The 17,501-nt window shown below is 56.3% G+C and overlaps 1 protein-coding gene across 6 annotated transcripts in view; it reads right to left on the reverse strand.

Moving 5' to 3' along the window:
• Positions 1–17,501, reverse strand: part of PlexA (plexin A) — a 329,472-nt gene that overhangs the window by 72,446 nt on the left and 239,525 nt on the right. For all 6 annotated transcript variants that reach the window (XM_089570875.1, XM_089570874.1, XM_089570873.1 and 3 more), the window contains one exon: positions 15,117–16,363. In XM_089570875.1, the coding sequence (XP_089427001.1) occupies positions 15,117–16,331 (1,215 nt within the window). In that variant the 5' untranslated portion in view covers positions 16,332–16,363. The remainder of the gene's footprint in view (positions 1–15,116; positions 16,364–17,501) is intronic.

A 17,501-nucleotide genomic window follows, 5' to 3' on the forward strand; every position in this document is an offset into this window, starting at 1 on the left:
GGCCCACAGCCGAATACAGCGAACAGGCGCCAAATCCCACCGGTAGAGAAAGGCCGTGCGGGTACGACCGCGAGGCCTGATGTGCCCCTCCTCGAGAAAAGGCAAATAACGGAGGCCGCGTTGGCCTCCTTCCTCGCGCTCTCGGATCAATCAGCGCCGGCTGCTCCAGGCGGTCGCCCCGTGGAAACACATTTCCGGAGCGCGCGCGCAGGCCACCGGGAAATTGCAACGCGGGCCGCGCTGACGGCGGTGACCGGAAGATGCCCGTGCACAATGGAAAGAAATACGACGAGCGGCGGCACGCAGCGATGTTCCCCCCCCCCCCCCCCCGCCCCATTTATTATTATTATATATATATATTTTTGCGCATACGGGCCAACATGCAGGCGCAATTTGGGCCGGGGCCGGTTTATAAGCCGCTGCTGGTTCGGCTCGAACGAGCTTGCGAGGGACGGGCCGTAGCGGAATGGCTGACTTCGGTCAAGAGGTCAACAAATCAAACCGTTGCGTGCCGGCCGACGATGACAAAAGTGCTCTCAGATCTCCCTCCCCCTCTCCCTCTCTCTCACGCACACACACACGCACACACGCACACACACACACACACACACACACACACACACACACACACACACACACACACACACACACACACACACACACACACACACACACACAAAGTAGCCGCGCTGGAGCGACAGAACCATAAAACTGAATTCGTAAAAGTCTTCCGGCGGCCCCTTGGTTGAGATTCCTACGCCAACGCGCCCTGATGCGCGTACAATGGCCGGGGCAATACACATGCACAAACAGCAACGCGCACCCATGTACGTTCAAACCAAGAAAATAATCGCGACAAGGCATCGGCCATCAGATCCAAAGGAAACCCGGTCCCCCAAACGCGGCAGAGCAGCCAAAAAGGGGGGAGCGATCTCAGCGCCACGGCGACGCTGCACGGCCGAGAGTCATCAAAGCGCGCTAATGTCCTCGGGCGACGCAGGTGCTGCTAACGGCCTCCCGGTGACCCGGCACCGTCACGGGACGCAAGGGCCGGAGGCCTCCCGCAGATGGCCCTGCCACCAGCACTCGCCTTCTCTACATTTGATCTGCAACTTGCGTCACTGGCTCGCTAGCTTCTCTGTGAGACACCAAAGGCATCCTTGGCGTTGTCCCTTCGTGTTGTCCCCTCGTGACTCTCGACACCCTTTGCGACACTTGTTTGCTGACAAGACCTACAGTTTGGACCCGTTGTCTACCTCAGTAACCTCAAGCTTTTGCTTCTGTTGCGGCTTCCCGATAGGCCACGCAAACTAGCGCCTGGCTGGCGCGCAAGCTAAGCCTTTCTATGTCAGCATCGACCCTTCAACCTGTGCGCCACGATCGCGCTTTGATTCTGCGGCGTTCAATACAACTGGAGACAACGCCTGGAACACAATTCGTACGGATAACGAGGGACACAGTTGCTCGAGGAGCGGAGACAGTGACGCTTTCTGTGACGCTAGAGGCACACTAATCTTTTTTATATACAACGAGAGGGCAGGATAGAGGAACTAAAGCGCGACACGCGCTTGAATTTTTATGCGCCCGCTTTGCAGCAAACAACCTACGCGTACTTTTTTTTGCAGCCAGCTCAAGCCTATAAACTGATGACCCTCAAATCACTTCAGAACCAAGCGCAAACACACAATCCGCTAATGAGTCGCGGTCGCGACGGCTCAGCCCCGCGAACAGAGGATCAGGAGTCACCGTCTTCTTCCAGCGCCTGCAGGCGTTCCTTCAGAAGCCACGTGATACCTTATGTGAGCGCGCGTTTCGCCCCCAATGCCCCTTCTCTAAGAGCCGCGCTTGATGAGGCGCCGTTGTTTCATCGCCGCGGGGGCGCGCGCACACACAATGACCGCCGGCACAAAGAAGCCTGCCCTCAAGTCCCGCATCAAGGCGCGGCACAAGGACCCCGCACTTAAAGGGCGCTTTGATGCCGGCACTACCTCAAAAGGGGGTCGCCCTTACGCGGAAGGTCGCGGCGGCAGCGGCTACAAAGATGCCGCGGCGGCGCACCGCGCGGCGAAAACAACGAGGTGACCACTCTACCGGACCAGGCATTGCACAGGGACTGGGACGCTATAAACGGCGGTCTTGGAGAGAAAATTAGACGATTCCTCGCTCGACCCAAGTACAACGACCCTCCCAGCCCATTCGACGAAACGAGATACGCCGCTGTCGCGACCACCGTGAAGACAGGCAGCACTTGTGCGAGGACACGGACGAAATGGCTCAACGCGATTTCGCATACCGACGGGGAGGCGTGCCGAAAAATTTTAATACACAGCAAGCCCTAGAGAAGTGCTAAGTAACTCTATTCCTTACGGGCGAAATCAATCCCTCGCTTCAAGCTTTTGCCGGTGTTCATCCAACATTGCAAATGCAAAAAGAAAACTGGAGGGGGCACCAATTAGGCTCCGCCTTAAGGGTATGACGCGATAGCTTAATGAGTTAATGCACACATACGCAGAACTGGCAATTTTCTACTTTACATTCTCAGATCCGTGGGAGTCCTATAATACCCCTCCTGGCGCAGTGGTGCAGCGGTTAAGCGATGCGCCACTTCCCTGCGTTGGCAGGCGCTGCCACCGGTGAGACTTGTGAGAGCCAGGTTGCTCGGCAATCATTAATGCGACTGCCATCTGCCACGGTGCGCGATTTGCTCACAGTCCGGTGGGCAGGTTGTGATGACGCAAGAAGGTTACGCGTCCTAGGTTGCTCACCTTCCCCACTGTTTGCTTTCCTGGCGATTTTCGGCTGACGGTCAACGACGCCGAAGACGGCGACACCGATTTTATGCGACCCGAGCTCCTTAACACTACCGCTTTAAAGACAGGAGAGGGCGGGACACGAAGTTCGAAGTGGCACGCGACGAAGGACGTCCTCTCGAATTGAGCAGTATGCAAGTTAATTCGAACCGTTCATTACATCAGCTACGCGACTTGACGTTCAAACGCGCGATCCGTAGTACACAGGACCATATCTGACAAGAAGCTAACCCGGTTAACTCTGACGATCGACCTCCTCCACAACCGTGGCCCGCCACCACCAAAACCGTGAGACCAGCGAAGCCATCCCACGGTCGAGCAGAGGTGGTGCCGTGCCAATAACGGAGAATAGGCCGCGAGCCAGGCAACTGCTGCAACGCGGAAGAAGAGCGCTCCAGAGAACCACGGGGCGTGTGCACGCGTTCCCGCGGATCGATGGAAACGAGGCGCCGGTCAGCCACTTCCGGCCAGCCCATTTGCGCGCCTAGACGAGACGAGCGCGCCAGCCCGTACACAGAAGGCCCACACAACGCCTGGGCCTCAGGCGCGCCCGCCCGAGAACTCGCCGGTATACGTATACGGTGTATGGTGGCCGAGCACTGCAGGCGCGCCATTTGCCGGGAGGTCTGGTCGCAGACTGGACGTCGCCTCGCGCAGCGAAGGGGGGAAGACACGCAGGCGCCGGTCGTTTGGAGCAGAGCGAGGGTCGGGGAGCGATTAACTCGACCGCCACAGCTGCTGCACGTTTGCGCTTTTTGTTCCGCGGGACGCCTTCAATGCAGCGGTGTGGGGAGTCGGGAAATGCTTCGCGAAGGCACATGGACGTAGCGGGAACTGTGAGGATAGAGCGTGCCCACCGCGCTACTGAGCAAACGTCGCTAAACCAACGGGAACGGAGAGGAATCCCGGATCTCCGGCTGGACCATTCAAGGAAAAAAAAAAGGTCGTTAGGCCGCGAGCCCTTTGTCTTCCAGAGCGTGTTAGCTCCCCAGCCTGTGATGATGATGATGATGGTGAATTTCCCTATGGCGAAAGGGCAGGCTTAGACACACAGTGCCACGGCAGAAGCAGTTTTTAGTGTACACAAGGTGGGGTCAAATACCGATTTTCCTAGCGTATCGCCCCCTTTAAGCAGAGCAGCAGACCAGGGGAAAAATCGTACCCACTGCGTCACAGGTGGGTGCCCGTCGGCCGTGGGGATCGAACCCGGCACCTCCTGTATGCGAGGTGGATGCACAAACGACTAGGCCACCGCTGCTGTGCCAACCCCCCCCCCCCCCCCCCCCCCCCCCCCCCCCCCAGCAGTTGCTTCACATACCTCTTGTTTGCACGCGCAATAACTTTTTGTGTGTTTTTAGTTGTTTTTCATCGGAGAGGGCAGCGGCAATCGCTGTAAACACTTCGGTGATTTAAAATAAGGAGAAGACTGTGCTCCGCCAGAAAAGAAAATGCACCCACCGAGCAGGATTTCAAGCGGGGTACCTTGAACACAGAGCAAACAAACAAACAAACAAACCTCCAGAGGAGGTTCCACTTTGTCCCTTTCTTTCTGGCAAAAAGCACCCGAACTTCCAACTTCGGTCTCTTTTAAGTGAGTCGAATTATCCGCGCCAAAGAATCCGAATTTCGCGAACGAAAAAAAAAAAAGGCTTTGAAACTCATAAAAATTGCCAAGTGTAGTTGTAACCGCACACACCAGGAGCATGCTTTCAAGAAGCCCCGACGACGTGAGAAACGCATTGCAGCTCAAACGAAAAGCGACAAAAAGGTGAAACAAGATACAGCGAAGAACGCCGAACAGCGCGAAACAACAGCTAAGCGCGCACGCCCCGCTGAGAGCGCCGCGAGGTCAGCTTCGTGAACCGTGACTCCCCGGAGGAAAGAAAAACAGAGGGAGATCTCAGGGAAGAACAACGGAAGAAAAAACAGAAACGGAAAAAAAAAGAAAAGAAACGAAGAAAATAGGGTCCGGCGAGCGTACTGAGGAGAAGCCGACGGCATCGTTGCCGGGCAGGAGCCACGGGGCCATACACAACGCTGTCGCGGCCACGATCGGCCGGTATTAATTTTCGGCGCGGCCGGCGGGGAGCGGCGTAGCCCAGCGGCAGGAAACAAAAGCAGAGCAAGCAGCGGGGAGCGCCTCCTCCAACACAATTAGCACGCTCCGCCGAACGCCCAAAACGAAGGAAGGCAGGAGCAGCAGCTCGAACTCCGCCGCACCGCGAGGGACAACACACGGACCGTGGCTGCAGCTCCTCGCGTGCGGCCTCGCGCAGCAAAAACGAGCGCTGTCGATCGCTGTCGCTAAGCGCGTGCAATAATAAGCACGCCGCGCCGGACAGCGCTTACTTGTACGCTGCCTGCGTAGCAGCAAGAGTAAAGTCGGGAGGAACGCCGGTCCTTTCGAAGTACTCCGTTGGATTAGGTACCACTCGCTATAACGAAACGGCTTATAGCGAAATAATGGATATAACGAAGGAATGGCGGTCAACACGGCCTATAACAAAGTAAACGCCGGGCCTCTTCGTTATAACGAGTTTCAACTGTACTTACACGTCATTCTCAACAGGCACCGACGCGGTAAAGACGTTCGAATCGTGGGCGCGGCGACGGCAAACCAGAATGACAAGGCTGATCGCACCTTCACTCGACAGATGTCGGAAGTTTTGAAAGTGAGCGTGCACTGACTGAAAACAGCTAGCGCAGGACGACAGAAAGAGGACAACAACAGCGCTACTAACGACAAGGCTTTATAAAGGCTGCATACATAAACAAACAGAAAACAAAGAACCGCAAACGCAGCAGTCAAAAGAGCTATCTAAGAAGGCTCTCTTTAGCCAGCAAACTGACAGAGGGAGCACTAACACAATATGTGCCTCTTTCGCTGATTGCGGAAGCTTCATATAATTTCTCGCGCTGAACGCAATGATTTTTTAAGACCTTGCAATGACGCAGGTCTGCCTCACACGCGCCTTCTTGGCAATCTCCTACCAGGAGTTACGAGAGGCCCACCTCGTGAACCAATATACGCGACTCTCGCAGACGGCATCCGGGCGCCGCCTGCTAGACCGCTTGCACATCCAACACGAGTGCACTCCAGAGGAGACGTGTCGGATTCCGGAGCTATGGCGTCACAAGCTCTGGGTCCCTCCACTCCCGCGCAACATGGACACACATACACACGAAGGCAGACGAGAGGCGCGCGCTCGGGCCCTCGAACACCAACACGGATCCAAACAGGGTGTATACTACGTTGACGTGGCAGGGCCGTCGCCCAATGGATTCTACACGGCCGCAGTAGTTCACCAGGATCAATGCGTTAACGGGCTCTCCTTTCGAGCTCGAAATTCAGCACAGGCTGAGGAAGTAGCCATTGCGCTTGCCGCCTCGGACTTGAATTCGAAGGTAATCGTGACAGATTCGCGTCGAGCCTGTCAACACTACCTGGCTGGGGAGATTTCACCTTTAGCCTGGAGTATATTAAAGCGCGCAGTGAGGGAATCGGACCCTTCGCCCAAACGCATAGTTTGGACTCCAGGCCATCAGGGCGTTAGAGGTAATGAGGCTGCGGACGCGGCTGCCCGAGCGCTTACCTACCGGGCACCTCACCCAGGCTCTTCCGGCTCGGAGATTGTGCAACCGCTTCTGCGGTTCAGAGAAATTCTGGACGACTATTGCGAACGCCATCGTCTTTTCCCGGTCCCTGCTAAGGGCCTGAGTAAAGCTGATGAGCGAACTCTGAGGCGCTTGCAGACCAACACTCTGTTGTGTCCTGCAATAGTGAAACATTTCGACCCCAAAATTGATGGGCGCTGCCCTCACTGTGGGGAAGTTTCCGATACCTTCCACATGGTTTGGGCCTGTCAAAAGAATCCTTCCCTTCCCCCCAATCCTTCCCCTTCCCGAGAGGCATGGGAGGCAGCCCTGCTCAACTGCTCGGGGCTGGAGTCTCAAAGGGCTCTAGTCCAACGGGCGCGAGTAGCGGCCTCGTCCAGCGGGGTCCCGGACTAAGGACTCCACCTATGTAAAGGGCCATTTTTGGTCTGCAAACTCTCCTGTTGTTTATTAAAAAGTTTTCACCACCACCACTTGGCAATCACGGCCAAGGCCGGAGATCTTAACAGCTCAGACTGACTGCGAGGCGCGCACACCCACCGCGCCGTTTTTGCGATGTGCTCGCGCCGACGCAGACATTCCATTGAACCCGTGGCATCGCGGTCGACATTCAGCGGTGCTGCATAACGCGCACTAAAGCAACACGAGACAGCCCGCGCCGTTAGTATACTATCGACTAGCTTACAGCAACGCAGAGGAAGCGGAAATCAAAATATGACAGGGACTGGAGGAATTTATCAGACGGCCTATCGACCAGTGGGCGAGGATGGGGGTAAGGGAACAAACACTGCAGTCCAGGAGAGAAGGAAGTTAGACAGTTAGGAGAGAGAGAGAGAGAGAGAGAGAGAGAAAACGTTAGAATTAGCACCAAGAGGTAAGGTGACAACTGTCACCCCTTGATTAAGAGAAAAAAGTAGACGAACGTTTAACCTGAGTCTACATTTCAGGCGAGCGACTCGATCAGTACATAAAAAGCCGCTAAGGTGAGGCCGCTTGAAGAACAAAGGATTCACAGACGAGTTCCCATGTCCACAGTAACATTAAGAGCGCACGGGACGCGGCTAAGCGTTTTGCCGATCGTAATCCGCGCAATTCATCCACGACGGCAGACGCATTAAGCGAAGACTGCACGCTCCGCCCGGCAAGCTTTCCTGCCAAATCCCCGCGCCGCGGCCTCGATGTCACAGGCTCACTGCGCTCTCCGCCTCTCTCTCTCTGCCCGGATTTCTTCTCCGCCCTCCTCCTCTTTCTCATCTCAGTTTCAGCCACGTCTTCCACCGGCTCCATCCGTTCTGATTGTTTCCCGTCCGCCCGAGTCGCGCGCCAACGCCGGGCGCCGAGTCCAGCGTACGCGCTTGCGCGGTCATCAGGTTTTCTCGTTTTCATCTTTCCTTTTTCTCTCCTTCGCGTTCTGTTTACTCTGCCGTGCGGGGGACACGAAAACGATGGATGGGCTCGCGCTGCGCCAGGCGGCCAGGGGCAGGCAGGCAGCGATGTAATAAAGCGCGGTTCGCTGCCGCTGCTCGGCGCGCTTTAGGCTGACCCGGGTCCGCCGGCGGGCCCTGCTTTTCCCATGCACGCCAGGGATCCCGGTATATACACACACACACAAAAAAAGAAAGCAATGAAAGAAAAAACGAAAGCAGGGACACCACCGAAGGCTGCCAGGGCCAGCGAGCGCCGGAGCGAGGACGCTGCGAGAAGGCATTGTAATGAAATTAGCGCCGCCGCCGGTCGGAACGTGGCACTCGTGCAGCGGCGTCGCCGCTCGCGCGACGGACGACGCTACATACACACACGCGGCAGCCCTGTTATTGGATTAGACGCCCCCATTTTTCTACCCCTAACATTTCTTTATTTTCGTTACTGCACCGGGCACACGTGTGTGCCCGTGCATGCCGCGGCCATTTTTCTTTATACGAGTGCTCGACATCCCCCCCCCCCCCCCCCCCCTTTCCCCCCTGTTCCTAGCAAGCCCGGTTTCGAAAGCGGAGGGGTGCATGGCAGGGAAGCTATTCCGTCGTCGGGGTCCAAAGGGCACGCGCTCGTTCCTCCCCCCGTGCTCGCTGCCCGAAATCGCGACCGCGTTAAAGCCATTATTGCACGCCGGCCCGACTGGTTTCGGGCCCCGGGGAGAGAGAGAGGGAATGCGCGCTGCGCGGAGCGAGCAGCCATGCATCATCGTCGGTCGACCCGGGCCGGCGTGAACCGAGCGCAGCCGCCGATGGGATCGGGAGAGGAGACCGCCCCGCGCCTTTAGCCCGTCTCGCAGTTATCCCCCGCGTGCCTCACAGCGTCGTGCACTTCGCTGCTGCTCATTTACTATCAGCCCGCCGAAAGTCGCCCCGGTTACCAGAGAACGAACTACGTCGCTTGTATTCTACTGTTTGGTTTCTGAGTCAACCTTAGGGGACCCGTACGCCTCACACGTTGAACTCCCAGTTTACGAACGACGCAGCGCAAATACACGTATCGTAACGACAAGGCGGCCCTGAAGCCACTAAGAAGAAGAAGAAGAAGAAGGAAAGAAACATTAGCCAACCCCGCCAGATATGGCACAGAAACACCGCGCTAATCGGGCCACCAAAACCTTCACCCTAAATGTGCGGGCAAAAAAAAAAAAAAAAAAGCAGGCTCGACAGAGCGACAAAGCCTGGCGCAGCCTCCAAGCAAGCTGTTGCTATGGTACGGGAGCACTTTGTTGGTTGTTTCGGACTTGTTGCCCACAGCCTCTCTCTCCTTTTATTTTTTGTCTTCGCTACGCGTGGATCGGCGCCACCGCATGGCACGAGGAGGACACTCGCCCAGGCGGTCAGGCGACGGCGAGTGCGGCGGGGCGAATCGTGCCGCGAGCCCGCAAACGAAAACCGCTTGTCTCGGCCGATCGACTTCGCGGGGGCCATTGATCGCAGCCGACGCCGAATTAACGACCGCCGCCCGGCCGAGACGGGGCACAGAAGGGCGGTGGCACGGTGTCTGTGCGAGCCGTTCGTGGTGCGAGCGGTGCCCCACGTGGGAAGCGCCGACATAGAGGGAGCGAAACGGAGAAAAGCGACGCTAGGCGGAAAGAGAGAAGGAAGAAAATAAAAAAAGAAAGACCGAAACGCAGCCCAAGCGAGCGACAGAGAGAGCAAGAGGCATTCACACGAAAGACGTCGCCCCACTAGACTGGGAATCGCCCACCGCCACCAGAGCTGCACGGGCGACGTCCGGATTCTCTTGTTGCGATAACAGCGCACGTCGCCCCGAACGGAGAAAGTTGTTCACGAGAGAGAGAAGGGAGAGCGGGGAGATTAAGTGAGTCTTTGTTTTGTTACTATGAGGGGTAAGGTTGTTAAGTCTTTTTCTCTCTAGAAGAGGAGGCAAAAATTTTGCCCGGCAAATGGAACGTGCAGCGAGCTGCAGTTGTAAGGAATCGGTATTCGACTGTGACTCGGAACGTTCGTCCCAGGTAAAAGTGGGCGGATGCACTTGTACGCAAGTCTTCGGACGTTATGTGACACGCAAGCGAGGGAAGCTGTCGAAACGACGATACGCGAGAGTTGACGAGAGCTCAACGATTCACGGCTGTCCCTAGAACGACCTTTTCAGCACATCGGGCCATCAGACGCACTCCGGCTCTGGCGAACTATTCTACTTCAAGGAAGATGAAGGGCCAGGCCATTACTTCGCGGAGCCGACCTCGGGATGACACTACCTCGAGGAAGAAGCGGACACCGGTCCCCCACCCGCATTCCGACCTTCACCCTCACCCCCACCCTTAACCACTCCCCCACCCCAACCTCCATGAAGCACCTTAGTTCTGCCGCAAGGCATCGGCCTACTAAATGCAGAAATAAAGACGTTAAAAAAAAAAGCTCGCACGCGCACAATACCGGCTGACCTGCACCAGGCGTGGCCACCGCATCTCAGCACACTTCCTAATTTCATCTCCCTCCCTGGCTTTTTACCGCTCCAGACCACATATGGCATCCTATGGAATACATTCTGTTAGCCAGAGTCCACTACAGATCATAAGCTATCTGCTCTAGGGGCAAGCGCCCAGAAAGAACCAGATCCATCATGCCGATAGGAGACCTCAGCACATACATACTATCCTCATATGCAGTAGAGAATTTCGTCGGCTCCTTCGTTCACGGAACGGCGCCAGGAAGAGCGATCTGTGGCGCGCTTAAGAGCGCGAAACAATGGAAGAGAACCCTGTTGTCCGGAGAAAGCGTCGAACAATTAGAGAGCCAGTCTCGGGCGCGTGCGGGGGAATAAGTGAAACACGCGTTCTCGCATCGCGCCTCGCGCAGCTCCGACCTTCCAAGCCCTCTCTCACGCGACAGGGAACGCGCGCGCACACACTTCCCCAAGGCCACGGGCAGCGTCGCGCCGAAATGTGGGTCGCAATTACGGGGGACCGGCCTGAAATCGGGCCATCACAAATTTAAGGGGGTGAGCGCCTTAATTGGACCGGCGAGAAAACAGGCGCCTTAAGGCGAGGAGGAGCCCAAACAACCTCAGCCCGGCGTGCTTTGTGCGAAGAGCACCGAGGGGGCAGCAGCAGCAGACACCGCGGAGCTGGACGGCGTTCAAATCTGGCGACGGCGCGGTCAGCAAAGTGCCGCTGCGGGCTATGGCGCGAGATGAAGGGGGTCAGGGGAGAGAAAAACGAGCGGAAAGTGAAACCAGCCGTAAGTAAGCGCTGCCGGGTCCTCGCCATGCGCGGAGGGAGAGAGAGAGAGGCCTTGAAAGAGAAAACAACGCGAGTCGCTGGTCCGCAATTTTGAAACGGCGGAGAGCAATGGGAGTGTCTAGTTTCTAGCCCGCGAGCGCAGGGATTCTCGTTGTTCATCTACCGTGGCACAGCGCCCCATTAAGCTATCCACCCTTTGATTAGAAATCTTTAGTATACCGTGTATCGTGTTACCGTTACCAGAGTACCGGGAGCCCGGGCGCAGCCAATGCGCATGCGCAAATCGCCTTGACGGCACCAGATGGCGCCAGGTACACGGCAGCTGCGCGCGCGCCTGCAGCATCGGGGCCAATCAGCGCATGTTCAGCGGCGGTGGGCGGGCTCCCGTTACTCCGGTAGAGGTAACACGGTACACGGTATACTAAAAGTGTCTATTTTCACCTGCCCGGTCAGGGTACCGTTACCTGTCAGGGGTAGCGTTGGCTAGACCGAGAGATAGAGCAGCAGCCGCCATATTGGCAAAAGGTGTGGCGTGCGCGGACAGGAGCGCGTGTTGTCTTGCGTGCCAATGGAGAATGCGAGGAGTGGTGACAACGGTGTTCTCCAGGGCGGGCCTGGCTCGCCGCGACGTGAGAAACGAGTTCATCATCTGCCAATGAACAGAGTATAGCCTAACCCTACAACCTTTAAAATTACATAAAACTTTTTTCTTCTATTTCCAAAAAAAGTACACTAGAAACAAAGCAAAACATGGGGAAATGCTGAAGACGGATTAAACGAACGAAACGGTATGAGGTTACGACGTGTAAAAAGCTCAAACCGCAAAGTAAAGTGTGCAGGCTTAACTGCTCGCGTCGTCCTAGCACAAACAAAACGCACCTAACCGCAAGCTGAAACACTCGAGGCTGGACAAGGCTCGCAGAACCGACAAGGTTCCCGCGGCACTGAAAGAGAACGAGAAATCGAGGCCTCACAGGGTCGGGAGCCCCCAGAGGGCAGAAACGCGTCCGGCAAACAAAACGTTAAGCGATAGCTAGAAAGTGTGGAAGAAAAAACAACAACAGATAAACGGGAGCCCAAGAGCAACCGGAGGGGGGAAGGGACAAACGCGCAGGCAGGAGGGCCCGAAGCGACGCGTGCCAGCTGCAGCGGGCGTGCCCGTACAATCGGGGAACCGATTCGCAGCGGGAATCAATGGCTGCTCCGCGCGAGCCGGACGTCGATAAACGAACACGGGCGGCGCTCGGCCGCCTCCCTCCTTCTTCCTTCCCACTTCTTCGTATCTGGCCAGACCGAGGGAGCGACGCCAGAGAAAGACAAGAACAAGGCGAGCATCAGTAAAGATCGGACAACTATATAAACGGCAAAATAAAGATTAAAGGTGGCGAAGAGAAGAGAGGAGCATCCCCCGCGACCTCTCCACCTCCCGGAGAAGCTTTCTTCAGGAGCCCCGCTTCTACCGGGACCAGAAACCGGTCTCGGTTTACGCCGGCGCATCTTGGCTTTCCCGCTCAGCACGTCGGCTCTGCGGGGAAGCCCAATAATCCGCCGGTCTTCCAACAACGTGTCAGAAACACGGGCAAGTGGAGAGGCAGAGAGGAAGGAAGGAGCGGAGAAAGAGACAAATAAAAAAAATCAATAAAGAAGAAAGCGAAGATCAGAAACAGAAGTGCGAGAAACGGTCGACGGCTGCATCCGAAGCGACGATGGTGCAAGACAGACCGCTTTTCGCGGACCTCCCGTTGGCGCATCCCAGGCGCATTCCTCGCCGTTCACACTCCCGTGTACTTGCGTCGAAAAATGGGCGGCCCGATCTTCGGAAAAACAAAGCGGACGAGATGAAGTACGATCTCTACCCGCGCACGAAACAGAAAAGGCAAGGAATCATAACATCGTAACAAAATCATGCCTTTAGATGCTGGAATGGCCAGTACCACCATCTGGAAGACGTTGAAGTAACGGGCGTTAGCTGTGTCATACTCACATAGTTCCACCTCTATCCACCATAGTGGACCATGACGTCAGCAATGGCGCGTTGCAGGTGGTTGTTTCTACAATGTTTCTAGATGGTGTTACAAGTCTCAATGCGAGATGTGCTGTTTTCTAGTTGCTGCCACAGATGGCGCTGTGATCTCAGGGTGGTAGCAAACCCCACGAAATCTCGAAACGTGATGAGTAAGAGCTAACGCTCTTAGAACAGAAGGGAGGGATGTAGAAGAGAGAGGCGCCCGGCGCACTGAACTGAAAAACGGAGAAGTCTGAAACATGAACCTAACAGCTACTCCGAGTAATCAAACGACATGTCCTTCGTGACTGCCAACTACAAGTACCCAAGAACGTCTAAGGCCGATAGGAAAGAAAAAAATGAATGAATGAAGGTGTCACTGGTGTCCAAACATCCACAGGGAAACACGGAATACTAGTGCCGAACGAACAGAAGCAGTGTAAGCAGTAGATTGTGCCCGGAAACAACCGCGACCAACTACAGGAACGTCGCGGAGCTCAAGAGGGGAGAGCGCGGACCGCCGCAAGATTCTATTAACGCACAAAGTATCTTCTCCCGGGCGGCCGCATCACAGGAGGAGGCAGCGGTTCATCGATCGCCGCCGAGCGGCCACCCGCCGCGCGGTTTGCACATAACCGCGCAAACCGAGAGCGCTCGACGGTCCAGCGCGGCTACCGGGGAAAAGCACTAGAAAGAAAAATAAATGACGGCCGTAATGTAAGGTCCGTTACAAAAAAAAAAAAAAATGCACAACAAGCGAAACAAAGTGTAGAATTGGGAAAAAAACAAAACCAAAAAAGAGAACACGCGATGCAGCAAAAGCGGTCTAACCTAACCGGAAAGCAGCCATGCGCTCCGCGCGGCCAGTTCCTGGTAGTGTGACAACAAAAGTCAACAACTCAGCCGCACAGGACGTCAAGGCTTCGGAAAGGAAGACTGGTCGCAATACCCGCGCAGTCGTGTGAGCGCACGCATATCATATAAATACAAACTGCTAGAGCGAGAGCCAAGCGGTATCTCTCGTCTCGCAGGCTCCGCAAACAGTCGGAGCGAGAGTCGTCAATGTTGCTGCTCCGGTCGCTCCCAACCCCGGCGGCCATCGCGTCGGGGAGAAGCGTCACTGCCCTGTTTGCTTTGGGACGGGCTTACACGTCCCGGCATGCCCCACGGTTGATTCTAACCGACAGGAAGAGGAGATCGACCCGATCTTTAGGTCCTTTAACGCAGGCCCGCTGAGGAGGAGGAGGAGGCGTTTTAGCTGCCCGCTGCTACGAGATGTTCGCGTGTGGGATTATCTGGACGGAACCTAACATGGGCACGAGCCCGCACTGCCTGCGATAAGGCTTCTTCTTCTCGGTACGGCTCCGCCCGCATGCTGCCTTTACGAGACACGCCATCAGTGCAATGTCACGCGGACCGACTTATCCTTTCTTTCGGCCGCCCGTCAAGGTGGCTAGGGCACAGGGAAAAAGAAAAAGGTTTTCTCTCTACGCTGAAGTGTGTCGCGCACATCAGCTAGCAGACCTTATACGGTTAAAAACAGTAAGCACACAAGAATGGCCCGTTGAAATCAGCTGCCTGATATGAATACTAAACGGACGAGTTCTGCCGACGTCCACGTTTGCTCTGTCAAAGGCAATGCGCATTCACGGAAACTTCGGCGGCCATTCTAGTTATTATGCATAAACTCCAATGCCCTGCACTTCTGAACAGCAGGAAGCAGGTTTAGTGAACTCGCCAGAATCAGTGAAAGACTCAGCGAAAGAGCAGTACATGAACACCCCCTGCTCCTTTCCTTCATGCAAACAAAGGTTTCCTCCATGGCTGCGAATTACCTCCCTCAGTTGTATCTATCGCAGATGTCAGGAATAGCTGATATCTGTCTCCCCGGCAGAGCGGGCGACATTAATAAACTATACGGAAACGCTCTGCTCTGCCATGTATGCACCACCAATTCAAGACCCAACGCATCGGGTATGCTATAGGTGGGAAAAGCATATCTCACCGTGAGCTGGCAGGGCTGGCTGGGGTTGATGAAGTCGAGGCCGCGCACGCCCTCGCCGTTGAAGCAGTCGTTGATGTTCTGCGTGAACTTTCGGTGCACGGCGGTGAGCGCGTACACGCACAGGGCCGACTTCTGGCTGGGCCGGTTGTAGACGTCCGTCTCGTCACGGCTCTTGGCGAACACGACGAAGAGCACCTCGTCCTGCGCGGTGATGCCCAGCGAGACGGCCAGCTCGGAGCCCGGCTTGCCCACGAACGCGGCCTGCGCCAGGTTGTAGTGGACGCCGTCGGGCGTGTGGCACACGAGCGCCACCTCGGTGTACGAGTAGTAGTGCACGTCGTTCTGGCAGATGCGCACCAGCTTGGAGATGTACGGCTTGGGCTCCTCGGTGAACTGCTTCTGCACGGTGAGGAAGTAGGAGAAGCCGCGGGAGCTGAAGCCGAACACGTACGTGATGGGGAACACCTCGCGCGCCAGGCTGTTGACGAACACCTTGGTGCCCGTCGAGACGCCCGTGACGGCGATGGAGAAGGTGTCGTTGCTCAGGTCCAGGCTGCGCGACGACACGGCCGGCACGTCCGACCGGTACGGCCCGTTGCCCGTGAAGCTGACGCCCACGTAGAGCACGTGCATGCGCGACAGCCGCTCGGGCCCGTTGGCGATGAAGGCCACCGTGGAGGCGGTCGCGTTGTTCGCCACCACCGACTCGTTGGCCGGCGTGCGGAAGTTGGTGATGTTCTCCAGGCTGTGCACGGTGCACACGCCCTGGAAGAGCGATCCGCACGCGATGAGCCGGCTCTGCGGGTAGTCGATGACCAGCGCCTTGTTGTAGTAGTCGTGGTACTTCTTGGTGATGGAGGGGCAGAAGCGCGTCACGGGGCAGCCGGGGTCGTCCTTCTCGGGCCCCATGACGGCGCGCGCCTGCGGCTCGAGCTTGCTGGACAGCTGGTAGATGGCGTTCACGGCGCCGATGTACACCTGTCCGGTGTAGCTGTTGACGGCCATGTGGATGAACCTCTCGGTGGACGGGTCGGTGAACACGGCCGGCTTGTCCGGCACGGTGCTGTTGGCCGTGCCGTTGGCCGCCTGGCGCAGCTCCTGCGCCGCGCCGGGCTGCCGGAGCAGGCCATGGGCCGGGCCGAGGGCCACCGCCGCCAGCAGCAGCAGGGGCGGCAGCAGCGAGCAGGCCGCCCACCGGCGGTCCCGCCTCGTCATGGCCGCCAGACACGGGGGGCCAGCCCTTCAGCCTGCGAGAAAGAAAGTTTTCAGTCCGTGCTATACTCACTCAGCTTGAGCGTCTGCGTATCGGGTCACAAAGCAGCACGTAAGCACTCTCTCGATCCCTATATTCCCTGGCAGTACCACCCAAATCACTCTTTCCGAAGGACTACGATTCAGGAGTCCATTTAACGGCTACGTTATTTATTCACAAAGGAAAATTGGGTCACTGACCAAGTCAAAAAAATGAAAAATGACGTTTCGGGTCCCATACGCGGCCCTTGTTGGGTCACTGACCAAGTCAAAAAATGAAAAATGACGTTTCGGGTCCCATACGGGGCCCTTGTTGTGAACAAGGGCCCCGTATGGGACCCGAAACGTCATTTTTCATTTTTTGACTTGGTCAGTGACCCAATTTTCCTTTGTGAATAAATAATGCTTCACCCTGACCAGACGGTGTTCCGTCGAACCTTGGACTTAACGGCTACGTACGGATGACCATAGAAATGTCCACAGAAAGAGGTTGTACAAGGTGATGAGCAAATAAAATGCGAAGAAGAGTGACTACGCTAGCTACAAGTCCATCTACTCTTTGGAGGGCGATACCTTCAGAACTGGAACAAAGTCTCGGCAGACGCGCCGCGAATAAGCGCGTTTCACTGCGACTGTTACTCGCTCGACGAGCTGAAGCAAGCGCGGAAGGATGCCGAGTATGGAGATGCGTAGCGCCACGAGAAACAACGCGCGAGTCGTTTCAGGGTACATGAAAGCGGTGAGTCGCGCCCATTAAGGGTGAGACGGGATGCAGAAATGAGAAGGAAAAAAAGAAAGAAATCTGCGACAGCCGAGAGCGAGTGCACAGGGCTGAGTTCCCTGAAAGCGAGAGGCCTTATCTGCATGCAAACGAGGCGGCAGCGGCGTTGAATGCGACGTGTTTAGCGGAAACGTGACTAACGCCGGCGCCCAGGGAATCCGGACTCCGATAACGAGGACACGGGAAGAGACACATTCATGAGGCGGATGAGGAAGGGGGCGAGAGAGAGAATAAAGAAGAGGGGGAGCGGAAACGATTGTTGTGCAAACGGTTGCGACATTCGAGGCCGGAGGAAAAGAAAAACAACAGTACACTAGAAAAAGAGCCGAGGAAGACGTCCCTCCATCACATAA

Source organism: Amblyomma mixtum, chromosome 2, assembly GCF_055824585.1.
Source record: "Amblyomma mixtum isolate Tamu chromosome 2, ASM5582458v1, whole genome shotgun sequence".
Taxonomy (NCBI): Eukaryota; Metazoa; Arthropoda; class Arachnida; order Ixodida; family Ixodidae; genus Amblyomma; species Amblyomma mixtum.